We start from the raw sequence: 13,081 nt of genomic DNA on the forward strand, positions 1-13,081 counted from the left end.
TATATGGGAGGTACTAAACGAGTATTTTGTATCAGTATTTACTGTGGAAAAGGACATGGAAGATATAGAATGTAGGGAATAGATGGTGACATCTTGAAAAATGTCCATATTACAGAGGAGGTGGTGGGAAAAAAGTGGATAAATCCCCAGGACCTGATCAGGTATACCCAAGAATTCTGTGGGAAGCTAAAGAAGTGATTGCTGGGCCTCTTACTGAGATACTTGTATCATCAATAGTCACAGCTGAGGTGCCAGACAACTGGAGGTTGGCTAAAGTGGTGCCACTATTTTAGAAAGGTGGTAAGGAAAAGCCAGGGAACTATAGACCAGTGAGTCTGATGTCGGTGGTGGGCAAGTTGTTGGAGGGAATCCTGAGGGACAGGATGTACATGTATTTGGAAAGGCAAGGACGGATTAGGGATAGTCAGCATGGCTTTGTGTGTGGGAAATAATGTCTCACAAATTTGATTGAGTTTGTTGAAGAAGTTAAAAAGAAGATTGATGAGGGCAGAGTGGTAGATGTGATCTATATGGACTTCAGTAAGGTGTTCGACAAGGTTCCCCATGGGAGACTGGTGTGACTCCAAAGCAAGGTGAGATCTCATGGAATACAGGGAGAACTAGCCATTTGGATACAGAACTAGCTTAAAGGTCGAAAACAGAGGGTGGTGGTGGAGGGTTGTTTTTCAGACTGGAGGCCTGTGACCAGTGGAGTGCCACAGGGATTGGCACTGGGTTCACTGCTCTATGTCATTTATATAAATGATTTGGATATGAGCATAAGTATATGTGCATGAGTAAGTTTGCAGATGACACCAAAATTGGAGGTGTAGTCGACAGCGAAGAAGGTTACCTCAGATTACAACAGGATCTTGATCAGAAGGGCCAATGGCTGAGAAGTGGCAGATGGAGTTTAATTCAGATAAGTGCGAGGTGCTGCATTTTGGGAAAGCAAATCTTAGCAGGACTATACACTTAAGGTCCTAGGGAGTATTGCTGAACAACGAGACCTTGGAGTGCAGGTTCATAGCTCCTTGAAAGTGGAGTCGCAGATAGATAGGATAGTGAAAAAGGCACTTGGTGTGCTTTCCTTTAATGGTCAGTGTATTGAGTAGAGGTGTTGGGAGGTCATGTTGCGGCTGTACAGGACATTGGTTAGGCCACTGTTGGAATATTGCGTGCAACTCTGGTCTCCTTCCTATCGGAAAGATGTTGCGAAACTTGAAAAGGTTCAGAAAAGATTTACAAGGATGTTGCCAGGGTTGGAGGATTTGAGCTATAGGGAGAGATTGAACAAGCTGGGGCTGTTTTCCCTGGAGCATCAGAGGCTGAGGGGTGACCTTATAAAGGTTTATAAAATCATGAGGGGCATGGACAGGTTAAATAGACAAAGTCTTTTGCTTGGGGTTGGGGGAGTCCAGAACTAGAGGGCATAGGTTTAGGGTGAGGGGAAAGATATAAAAGAGATCTAAGGGGCAACTTTTTCACGCAAAGGGTAGTGTGTGTATGGAATGAGCTGCCAGACGAAGTGGTGGAGGCTGGTACAAAATGCAACATTTCAAAGGCATCTGGATGGGTATTTGAGTAGGAAGGGTTTAGAGGGCTGGGTGCTGGCAGGTGGGACTAGATTGGGTTGGGATATCTGATCAGCATGGACAAGTTGGACTGAAGGGTCTGTTTCCATGCTGTACATCTCTATGACTGTTTAAAAAGATAGAATGAAAATGGAATTGTAACACATAAATCATGTCTATTAATTATAGCTGAATTATGAGGAGGTCCCTAGCATGGTACACAATGAGTAACATGGACGAGTAGAATACAGTTGATAGATGCCAAATAAGAGACTGCTAACCAAAATGGAAGTACAATACGTGGAATCAGAAGCAATTTATTTATAACAATGGAATGAGACAGAAAGCAGAAAATTTCAATGCCAAGATTGATTGACTTTTATTTTGCAAGAGTACTCAGGAGAATGGTGATTAAATAGAAGTAATATGCAGATCTGCCACTGAATGGTAGAACAGGCTCAAGGGACTGAATGGCCCCTTTTTGACCCCAAAACATCTATCCTTCATATGAGGGAGAGCAAGAGGTGAGAATCTGCAGCACTAAAGCTGCAGCCTGATAGCAAAAGAATCATGGGGTTGAAAGCCACAGTCAGAATTTCCAGGGGCCCATCCCATTGTGCTTCCAATGCTGGCAGTCATACTTAAAAAAGTTATACGACTGTAAAGTTGTCTAATTTGTTGGACAACGAATGATGATAATGATTAGATTTCCTACAGTGTGGAAACAGGCCCTTCAACCCAACAAGTCCACACTGACCCTCCAAAGAGTAACCCACCCAGACCCATTTCCCTCTGACTAATGGGCAATTTAGCATGGCCAATTCACCTGGCCTGCACATCTTTGGACTGTGGGAGGAAACCAGAGCACCCGGAGGAAACCCATGCAGACACAGGGAGAATGTGCAAACTCCACACAGTCGCCCGAGGCTGCAATTGAACCTGGGATCCTGGTGCTACGAGGCAGCAGTGCTGACCACTGTGCCACCCTAATCTCCCAGCATTTGCACCAATCTCCCTCAGTTAATGTGGAGGTGCTTTGCAAGTTCATTGGCAATTTGGTTACTCCTGAGTAGTTCATGACGATACTTTTTTTTGGAGTGGTTTGGTGCTGACATGAGGATCTGACAGTTCTGACAGTTTCAGTTTCAAAAGGAGGCTCTTGCCATTACGATCTCAAGAACAATTCATGATGTGCAACAAACGTTGGCCTTGCACGCAAAGCTCACATCCCACAAATGAATAAAAATAAATTCCTTAATTCTGCCTAATTCTGTGGTACCTTGTTAAATATTTTCTTAAAATGTCTATTTACCACAAGCATTGCACCTGTTGTATGCAGTATTTATTATTTCAAAGATAAAAATCACACAACACCAGGTTATAGTCCAACAGGTTTAATTGGAAGCACACTAGCTTTCGGAGTGACGCTCCTTCATCAGGTGATTGTGGAGGGCTCGATCGTAACACAGAATTTATAGCAAAACTTTGCAGTGTGATGTAACTGAAATTATACATTGAAGAATTGATTGCCTGTTAAGCCTTTCATCTGTTAGAATACAGTGATAGTTTCACTTCTTTCATACGGAGCAAGTGGCTGACCAACTTTCAGCAGTGCTACACTATTTCCTCTATTATTACCTTGCCCAGATATTCCCACTCTCCTTTTAATGTAACCTTCACATCTTTTGCTTCCTTTGTGAAGACAGATGCAAAGTAGTAATTTAGTTACATTGCTTTGGGTTCTTAAAAGCCCAACCATTTTTCAAGTTTACACTTTATATCTTCGTGAAGTGTTTTAGGATTAAATTTAATACTGCCTGCTGTTCTTATCTTGTAATGTCTCTTTGCCTCTCTTTTTAGCTTTTTTTCAATTCCTTCCTTGACTTTCCATAATTTTATAGAGCAGAGTCATACATCACGGAAACAGACCCTTCGGTCCAACTAGTCTACGCCGAACATAACCGACAACTAAATTAGTCCCACCTGCCTGCTCCTGGCCTATATCTCTCCAAACCTTTCTGATTCAAGTATCTATCCAAATGTCTTTTAAACATTGTAATTGTATCTGCATTCATCACTTTCTCAAGAAGTTCATTCCACGCACAAACCAACATCTGTATAAATAAAAATTGCTTCGTGTGTCTTTTATAGATCTCTCATCTCACCTTAAAAATTTGCCCCAGTCTTGAAATCTCCCAACGTAGGGAAAAGACAACTACCATTCACTCTCTCTATATCTCTCATTATTTTATAAACTTCTTTCAGATCGCCTGTCAACCTCCTACGCTCGAGTGAAAAAAATCCTCGCCTATCCAGCCTTCCTTTCTAACTCAAACCATTAACATCCTGGTAAATCTCTCCATATTGATAACATGCTTCTTATAACTGGGCGACCAGAACTGGACACTGGGTATTCCAGAAAAGGCCTCACAATGTCCTGTACTCTCAACACAACTTCCCAACTCCTATACTCAAAGGACTGAGCAATGTAGTCAAGCACGCCAAGCACTTTTTTAAGCACCCTGTCAATATAGAACATGGACATAGAACTAATTTTCCTGGTTATTAACGGAGTTTTGTTCCTGACATTTGCTTTAAGTCTCCATTTTTAGTTTTACATGAACCTTTATTTCCTTTTATCGCGTTTTGTTAAAATCTACCTATTTTGTGGAAAGATTCCTCATGTTTAGGGCATCTCATAATTAATCAGTGCAAGAATAGGTTGTCCCTCCCTTCCCCACATCAAATTGCAAATATGTTAAAATAACCTTGAAACTGTGGCAACTTCTGGATTAGTGGTGCTGGAAGAGCACAGCAGTTCAGGCAGCATCCAACGAGCAGCGAAATCGACGTTTCGGGCAAAAGCCCTTTCCTGATGAAGGGCTTTTGCCCAAAACGTCGATTTCGCTGCTCGTTGGATGCTGCCTGAACTGCTGTGCTCTTCCAGCACCACTAATCCAGTATTTGGTTTTCAGCATCTGCAGTCATTGTTTTTACCCTGTGGCAACTTCTGCTGACTTTTTTTACCCGGACTGTACACAGACTGGGTAAAGGTGCCTCATACAATTCAGGAGGAAACATTTGTGCCGATGCAACAATGGCAGGTTGACCTACATCATGCACTTCCAGATTTGATGCCAGTACTAATGAAAATTTTTACTTCAGTGCACTTTGAGACGACAGCTTCAGTGCCCAGGAGATTTCCTGGTCAGACTGCAAGGGAACTACCTAAACACTTCTCCACAGGTGTGTGATAGGCATGGAGACAGGAAGGTATAATCACTCTTGTTGTATCCTGGATATGTGACTCATCTACTTGCTAGAAAAATAAGTGCAGTTGTAGACAGTTTTTATTGGATCATCTATTATGGAGAATGTTCATAATAGACCTACAGGTCATCCTTATGACCACTTTTTCCTATTTGCTCCAAAGGCATAAAATCAGCAAAATGCCTTGAAGTCATGAGAGGTGGTCTGTCAATGTAAGCCTGTTTTTCTTTAAAGAACCTATTACACTGAACTGCAACTTACATCAGAGAAAACATATTATTTTAAAAATATAAATTAAATACTAGGATTCCTCGAACACAGCATGTCTTCAGTCTGCTTTTTGAAATCTTTTAATCTTGCATTAAAATCAGTTTATTTTCAAAACAACGATTAATGGCATGGAAATCTTAAGGCATCCACAGAACCTAAGCAGAATTTTCCTCATCATATTAATAGTTTTAGTGATTTGATAGGTCCATCTAGGTTACATTTGATATATGGAGGGCTGTTGTGGAGTAAAGATAGTGTCCTTACCTCTGAACCAGAAGGGTTCAAGTCCCACCTGTTCCAGAGTTATAATTACAAAAGGTTTAAACAGGTAAATGAAAAATTTGTACACTTGCTATGTTTGTAAACAGTTATAGGGTCCACAGGTACTAGTGACATTTAATGATGGACAAAACCCATTTTAAAGTCAAACTAGTTTGCTGAATTTCCTCCTGAGATATCAAATATTCATTCCTGTGTGGCTGAAGTTGGATCAGCTGTTTAAATTCCTTTTCGAAGGGGGCAAAATGATCAACTTCTTGGATAGGGTGAATCTTGGCTCCGGAATTTGCTTCTTGCTTTGATGTTTTTCACTTACTTTCTGATTCACTAAGGTCAGAATTGTAAGCAGGTCTTCTCCTCTGGGGGGGGGCAAAAAGAAATTGGAAGTGTTAGTAAGCAGACAGAAGAACCATAAATGTCAATATTAGGAATTCCATACATGTCAATATTAGGAATTCCGGCTTACGGGGGCAGACAGGAAAGTGGTGATGAGACCACAGCCAAATCAATCATGATCTGAAGAAGACTCATATCAGACTCAAAACATAACTCTGTTTCCATCTACAGATGTTGCCAACCCTGCTGAGTTTCTCCAGCAGTCTCTGTATTGGTTTCAGTTATGATCTCATTGAGTGGTGCAGCAGTCTTGACTGCCAAATGACCTGTATCTGTTTTGAGGTCATAAATTCTAATCTGCCATGTACTCTGGTAGGAACATGGTGAGTTTAAAAAGATCTGGCAGGATAAAAAAGCAACAATGAGTAACAGTCTCAAAACACACTATATATCTCAAATAAAACTAAGTCAATAGACTCAGAAGTGGGGCATGTGTTGCTGACTTGTACTGCGATGCAACACGTTATTGACCCAAAGGATGTTGCATTCAGATCAGCTACATATACATTTAGGATACCATTCTTGACAAATAAATAGAATTTGAAAGAACATTTGCCCCCAATAATGTCGCATTTACCTGTGTACTAGGAAACAAGAGAAAGTTATATTTGATCTTGAAAAGGCAAACTTTAAATGAATGAAACAGAAGGCCAAGAACAGGTCATTCTGCTCCTTCAGTCCGTTCTAACATTCAATTAGACCACAGAATCACAGAATTGTTAGGACAAAGAAAGAGGCCTTTTGGCCCATTGCCAAATTTCACCTGCCACATCTCCTGCCTTTTCCCCATATAATGGCACACAATTTCTATCCAAATAGTCTTTTTTAAAAATAGAATAGAATCTCTACAATGTGGAGACAGGCCCTTCAGCCCAACAAGTCCACACTCACCTTTCAAAGAATAAATCACCCAGACTCATTCCCCTAACCTACTATTCTATATTACCCCTGACTAATGCACCTGACCTACACATCCCTGAATACCATGGGCAATTTAGCATGGCTAATTCACCTAACCTGCACATGTTTGGATTGTGGGAGAAAACCAGAGCACCCAGAGGAAACCCACGCAGACATGGGGAGAATGTGCAAACTCCACACAGACAGTCGCCTGAGGTTGGAACCAAACCCGGGTGCCTTGTGCTGTGAGGCAGCAGTGCTAACCACTGAGGCACCGAGCCGCCCCAAATCATCTAATCCTTTCTTGGATGCCTCAATGGAACCTGCCTTCACCACATTTCCAGGCAGCGAATTCTGTACCCTAACTACCTGCTGTGTGAAAAAGCTTTTTCTTAAATGGTTCTTGCTTCGTTTGCACTTGACTTTGAATCTATGCCCTCTAGTTCTTTTTTCTTTTAGTAATGGGAACAGCTTGTCACTAACTACCCTATCTGGCTTGCTCATAGTTTGAAAACCTCAATAAAATCATTTCTCAGCCATTTTGTCTAACTTCTCCAAGCTATTCTCATTACTGAAGCTTGTTATTCCTGGAACCATTCTTGCAAATTGCTTCTGCACTCTCTCCAATACACTCACATCTTCCCTATAATGAGGCAACCACAATTGTACATATCTCTTGAGGTATAACTGGGTTGGGGGAGTCCACAACTAGAGGGCATAGGTTTAAGGTGAGAGGGGAAAGATTTAAAAGGGACTTAAGGGGCAACTTTTTCATGCAAAAGGTGGTACGTGTATGGAATGAGCTGCCAGAAGTGGTGGAGGCTGGTACAATTACAATATTTAAAAGACATCTGGATGGTACATGAATAGGAAGAGTTTGGAGGGAAATGGGCCAAGTGCTGACAAATGGGACTAAATTAATTTAGGATATCTGGTCAACACGGACGAGTTGGACCAAATGGTCTGTTTCCATGCTGAACATCTCGATGATTCTAAGTGCTTTCTATATGTTGAACATCACTTCCAAGTTAGTTTAACTTTGGTGGTGGGGAAACGTGTAGAAACAATTATTGGGGATAGAATTTGTAATCCATGGAAAAAGATGGGTTGATTTGGAGGAGTTAGAATGGATTTCTAAAGAGGAACTTGTGTTCAACTAAAATGCTGGAGTTTTTTGTATAGGTAACAGAAAGGGTATGTAATTGCTGGGATTATCCTTACAAGCTTTCTTGAACAATGCCATGATTTGGAGGTGTCGGTGTTGGACTGGGGTGGGCAAAGTTAAAAATCACACCAACACCAGGTATTTGTCCAACAGGTTTATTTGGAATCACTAGCTTTCAACACGCTGCTTCCTCATCTGGTGGTTGTGGAGCAGAATCATAAGACAGAATTTATAACAACAGGATTGCAGTGTCATGGAATGAAATATTAAACAAATTTAGCTTAAATCTTTTACCTTTTAGAATGATTATGTTAGTTTTGCTTCCTTCATATGTAAATCCTAGAACTTTTTTAAAGTTACATTCTCAAGATAGCTTTTGACAATAGGTGCCATCTCAGCTCAGATGATACATTGAAGGTGTGAAGGTAAAGTCTGTCTGTGTCCCAAAATTAGGTCAGACTGATTCTATTTCTAAAGTGGGGTTTACAGAATCTTACATGTATTTATGCAGTTTTTGAGCAAAATAAAATGTAATTCTGCAAGTAAATCCCACTTTAGAAATAGAATCACGAGTGTAACATGAATCCAAGGTCCCATTTGAGGCCATCCTCATGGGTACCAAACTTGGCTATCAGTCAGTACCACAGGTGACACCACTGCACTACACACACAGACAGACACACACACACAGACACTCCTACAGACCCATACACTCACGCAGACCCTCTCTCATACACAAGCTCTCTCTCATATGCTCACACACACTCCCCACACTCACAGGCACACAAGCACCTTCTCACAGACTTATACCCCTTTATATTCACACACTTTCTCACAGACACTCATACCACCTCACATACACCCACACCCACATGCACACATATATAAGTTTGGGGGGGTCAATTTGTACTTGCAGAATTACATTTTATTTTGCTCAAAAACTGCATGAATCCATGTGAGATTCTGTAAATCTGTTTTGTAGATTAAAATCAGTCTGATTATTGGTGCACAGACAGCTTCACACAGGGCACCTCACACCTTCAATACATTATCCGGGCCGACATGACACCAATTGTTAAAGTTCATTTGAGAATGTAACTCGAAAAAGTTCTGCAATTCACATATGAAAGAACTGAAACCAATATGTTCATTCTAAAAGATGAGAGACTTAACAAACAATCCAGGCCTTTTTCAATGTATAATTTCAGTTACATCACACTGTAAACATTTGCTATAAATTCTGTGTCTTACGATCTTATACTCCACAACCACCTGATGAAGAAGGAGCAGTCCGACAGCTAGTGCCTCCAAATAAACCTTTTTGACTATAATTGGTGTTGTGTGATTTTTAACTTTGAACAAGGCCATAATGTTTGCAATCTTCCAGTCTTCTGTCACCTCCCCAAGTCTGGGAAAGACTGAAAAATTATGCCCAGTACCTCTGCAATTTCTATCCCCACTTCCTTCAAATCCTTGGATGCATCTTATCAGGTCCCAGTGTCTTGTCATGTTTAAATGCCAGCAATCTATTCAGGTGCCAACATTCTATCCAATCTACAATGATTGGCCTGTGTCTTCAATCTGTTGGAACTGCTGTGGTTTTGTTGGCTCTTGACTAACAAAAAAAATTTCAATCATAGTTTTAAATTTTCGATTGACTCCGTAGCCTCAAACATTTTCTTTGGGAAGAAGTTCCTGATTTCCACTATTTTTAAGAGAAGGAGTGCTCTCTGAAACATGCCTGAATGGATTTCCTCTCACTTTAAGGTTTTGCCTCCTTGTTTCAGACTATCTCACAAGAGGCAATAATTTCTCTATCAGTTTCTTTAGTCATCTTAAACTCATTAGATCCCCTCTAATCATTGAACTCATTGGGATAAAAGCTTCACTGATAGAACTTGTGTTATAAATTAACCCTATTAGTCCTGGTATCAAACTCATAAGGAATCTAGGATTTTGTTGGGGAGGTGTTACTGTTTCAAAGTGAGGGGTCTCCCACTTAGTATGAGATAAAGAGGAATTTCTTCTTTCAAAATGTCTTTGGAGGGTCATTAGAATTCTCTACCCCAGGAAGGAGTGGAGGCTGGGTAATTGAATGGACTTAGAGCTCAGTTGGACAGTTTTTTTGATTAACATTAGGGTCAAGAGTTGCAAAATAGAAGCATAAGTAGGCCAGTCAGTGTCTCAGCCTGCCCTGTCATTTAATTTGTATTTTAACTTATACACTCCCATGTACCCCAAAACCCATGATTCCTTTGTCTTAACAAGAAGCTTTTTACCTCTGCCTTCAAAATATCCATTCAGTTTCCACTATCTTCTGACAGAGTTTCAAAGTTGCAAAACCCTTTCAAGAGACCATTTCTGGAAAGTTATTTGTGTCCTCTTTTATGAAGACGAAACCAAAGTATAGGTTCAATTTTCTGTCATTTCTTTGTTTCCCCATTAAAACTACCCTGGTTCCTGGCTGTAAGGGACCTACATTTGTCTTTACTAATCTAATTCTCTTGATACATTTTGATAGCTGAATGGTCAGTTTCTAGGTTCCTTGCATTTCTAATCTCATACCCTATTTTCCCCCTCTTGATCAAACATTTTGTCATGCACACACTCCAGAAAATTCTTCTCTACAATACTGTTACTTGTTTGGTTTTGACAAATTTATATGTAAATTAAAGTCATCCATGATTACAGCTGTACCCTTATTGTATGCATCTCCAATTATTAGTTAATATATTCCCTTACATCTCCACTACTGTTTGGAGACCCGTAGGCAACTCCCAACAAAAGTTTCTGGTGCCTGGGTGTTTTTACCTCCACAGACACTGATTCCATATCATGATTTTCTGAGCCAATCTCCTTCCCCACTATTGCACTGATTTCCTCCTTTATTAACAATGTATACCCAAGTCCTTTCATTTTTGTCTGTCCATCCTAAATAATGGATACCATTGTTTGTTCAGTCTATATCCTAGGTCACCTTGCAACAATCTCTCTGTAACTACAATTATATCACAGCTGCTTATATTTATTTGAGCTGCCAATTCATCTCCCTTATTGTGAATGCTCTGTGCATTAAGGCACAAAACCTTTAGACTTATCCATCTGACCTTGTTATTCATCTCAGCTTTATTTTGCAATATTGCCCCATTTGTTTTTCTGCATTCCATGTTTTCTATAACCTTTTTGTTTCTGTCCTTCTTTGCTCTTTTTTGTGTCCCTGCTTAAATTCCCATCTCCCCGCTATTAAACCCTTACTGATGGCACTGGCAAACATCCCACCAAAGACATTGGTCTCAGTCCTGCTCATATCCTGCTTGTACTCATCCCACCTTCCCCAGAACTGGTCCTAATGTCCCAGGAATCTGAATCTTTCCTTCCTACAGTATTTCTCCAGCCACATTGGGTATATCCTATTTCTAATGATAACATGGTGCTGGTAGCAATTCTGGGATTATTGCCAGTAAGGTCCTATCTTTCAATTTATGCTCTAGATCACTATTCTCTGCTTGCAGGATCTCATCCTTTTTTTATAACCGGTGTTGTTGGTTATATATTATGAATACAACTAGTCACCTTCACCCTTTAGAATGTCCTACAGCTGCAGAGATATTTCTGACCCTGGCACCATGGAGGCAACCTGGAGTCTCTTATGCAGCCACAGAAACGTTTGTTGCTGAGTATTGAATCCTCAATCACAATAGCCTTGCCATTCTTCTTCCTCCCTTCTGTGCACCAGAACCGACCATTGTTCCATGGATCTTTCTTCCACTCCTATCCTCTGCGAAGTAATCTCCCGCCACAAAATCCAAAATGGTGTACCAGATAAGAGTGGGCCACAGGCGACTCCTACTTCCTTACTGGTCATCTCTTTTAAGATCCCAGGTTGAAGTCCATCTGGCCTGGAATTTTGTCAGCCCACAGTTCCAGTTTTGCTGGATATAATAATAGTTTACTTAGTACCTCTTCCCTCATGATTGTTCCTCTCTCTTTCCACTTCCTTATCTAAAGCTGTTACAGGAATTATTTTTATAACCTCTATTGTGAAATCTGAAGCAAATTATTTCTTCATATCATTTGCCATTTCCTTATTATATACTATGAGCTCTCCATTCTCACTCTGTCATAATTTTGTAAATTTCTTTCAGGTCGCCCCCTCATCCTTCAACATTCAAGTGAAAACACACCATATTTTGTCCAATCTCACCCTCCAAACCAGGCAATATCCTGGTAAACTGTTTCTGTACCATCTTCAAAGCTTCCACATCCTTCTGGGAGTGTGCCGATCAAAACCGTACACAATATTCCAAATATGGCATAACTAAAGTTATGCAGCTGGAGCTGTAACATGACTGACAACTTTTGTACTCTGTGCCCCAACTCATGAAGGCAAGCATGCAATGTGCCTTCTTGACCATCTTAATCTCTTTTGTTGCCACTTACAAGGAACTGTGGGCTGTATGCCTAAATCCCTCTGTTCGTTGGTGTTACAAAAGTTTCAGTAATTTACTGTATGTTTTCCTCCTGCAGTAAATCTTCCAAAATACATCATCTTGTATTTGTCCGGATTAAACTCCATCTGCCATTTCTCCACCATAGTCTGTAGTCTATCTATATTAGATTACTTACAGTGTGGAAACAGGCCCTTCGGCCCAACAAGTCCACACCGCCCCGCCGAAGCGTACCCACCCATACCCCTACATCTACCCCTTACCTAACACTACGGACAATTTAGCATGGCCAATTCACCTGCCCTGCACATCTTTGGATTGTGGGAGGAAACCGGAGCACCCGGAGGAAACCCACGCAGACACGGGGAGAATGTGCAAACTCCACACAGTGAGTCGCCTGAGGCGGGAATTGAACCCGGGTTGCCGCCCAGGTAATCCTCTGGTAATCCTCACTAACTGCAGCTCCCCCAATCTTTACGTCATCTAAATACTTACTATTCAGGCCACCCACATTCTCTTCCAAATCATTTATATATATTATAAACAACATTGAATCCTGCAGAACAATACTATCACAGATCTCTAGTCAGAAACACACCCTTTCAGTGCTCATCTTTATAGATTAGATTAGATTACTTACAGTGTGGAAACAGGCCCTTCGGCCCAACAAGTCCACACCGCCCCGCCGAAGCGTAACCCACCCATACCCCTACATCTACATTTACCCCTTACCTAACACTATGGGCAATTTAGCATAGCCAATTCACCTGGCCTGCACA

The 13,081-nt window shown here is 40.9% G+C and overlaps 1 protein-coding gene and 1 long non-coding RNA gene across 2 annotated transcripts in view; one reads left to right on the top strand and one right to left on the bottom strand.

The window, feature by feature from the left end:
- LOC140481947 (uncharacterized) overlaps positions 1 to 13,081 on the top strand; it is a 69,903-nt gene that overhangs the window by 13,461 nt on the left and 43,361 nt on the right. The window lies entirely within an intron of this gene.
- Positions 4,510 to 13,081, bottom strand: part of LOC140481945 (caspase-8-like) — a 65,678-nt gene continuing 57,106 nt past the window's right edge. The window contains exon 11 of the mRNA XM_072578690.1: positions 4,510 to 5,752. Within this exon, the coding sequence (XP_072434791.1) occupies positions 5,605 to 5,752 (148 nt within the window). The 3' untranslated portion in view covers positions 4,510 to 5,604. The remainder of the gene's footprint in view (positions 5,753 to 13,081) is intronic.

The sequence above is a fragment of the Chiloscyllium punctatum genome, chromosome 10 (assembly GCF_047496795.1).
Source record: "Chiloscyllium punctatum isolate Juve2018m chromosome 10, sChiPun1.3, whole genome shotgun sequence".
Lineage (NCBI taxonomy): Eukaryota > Metazoa > Chordata > Chondrichthyes > Orectolobiformes > Hemiscylliidae > Chiloscyllium > Chiloscyllium punctatum.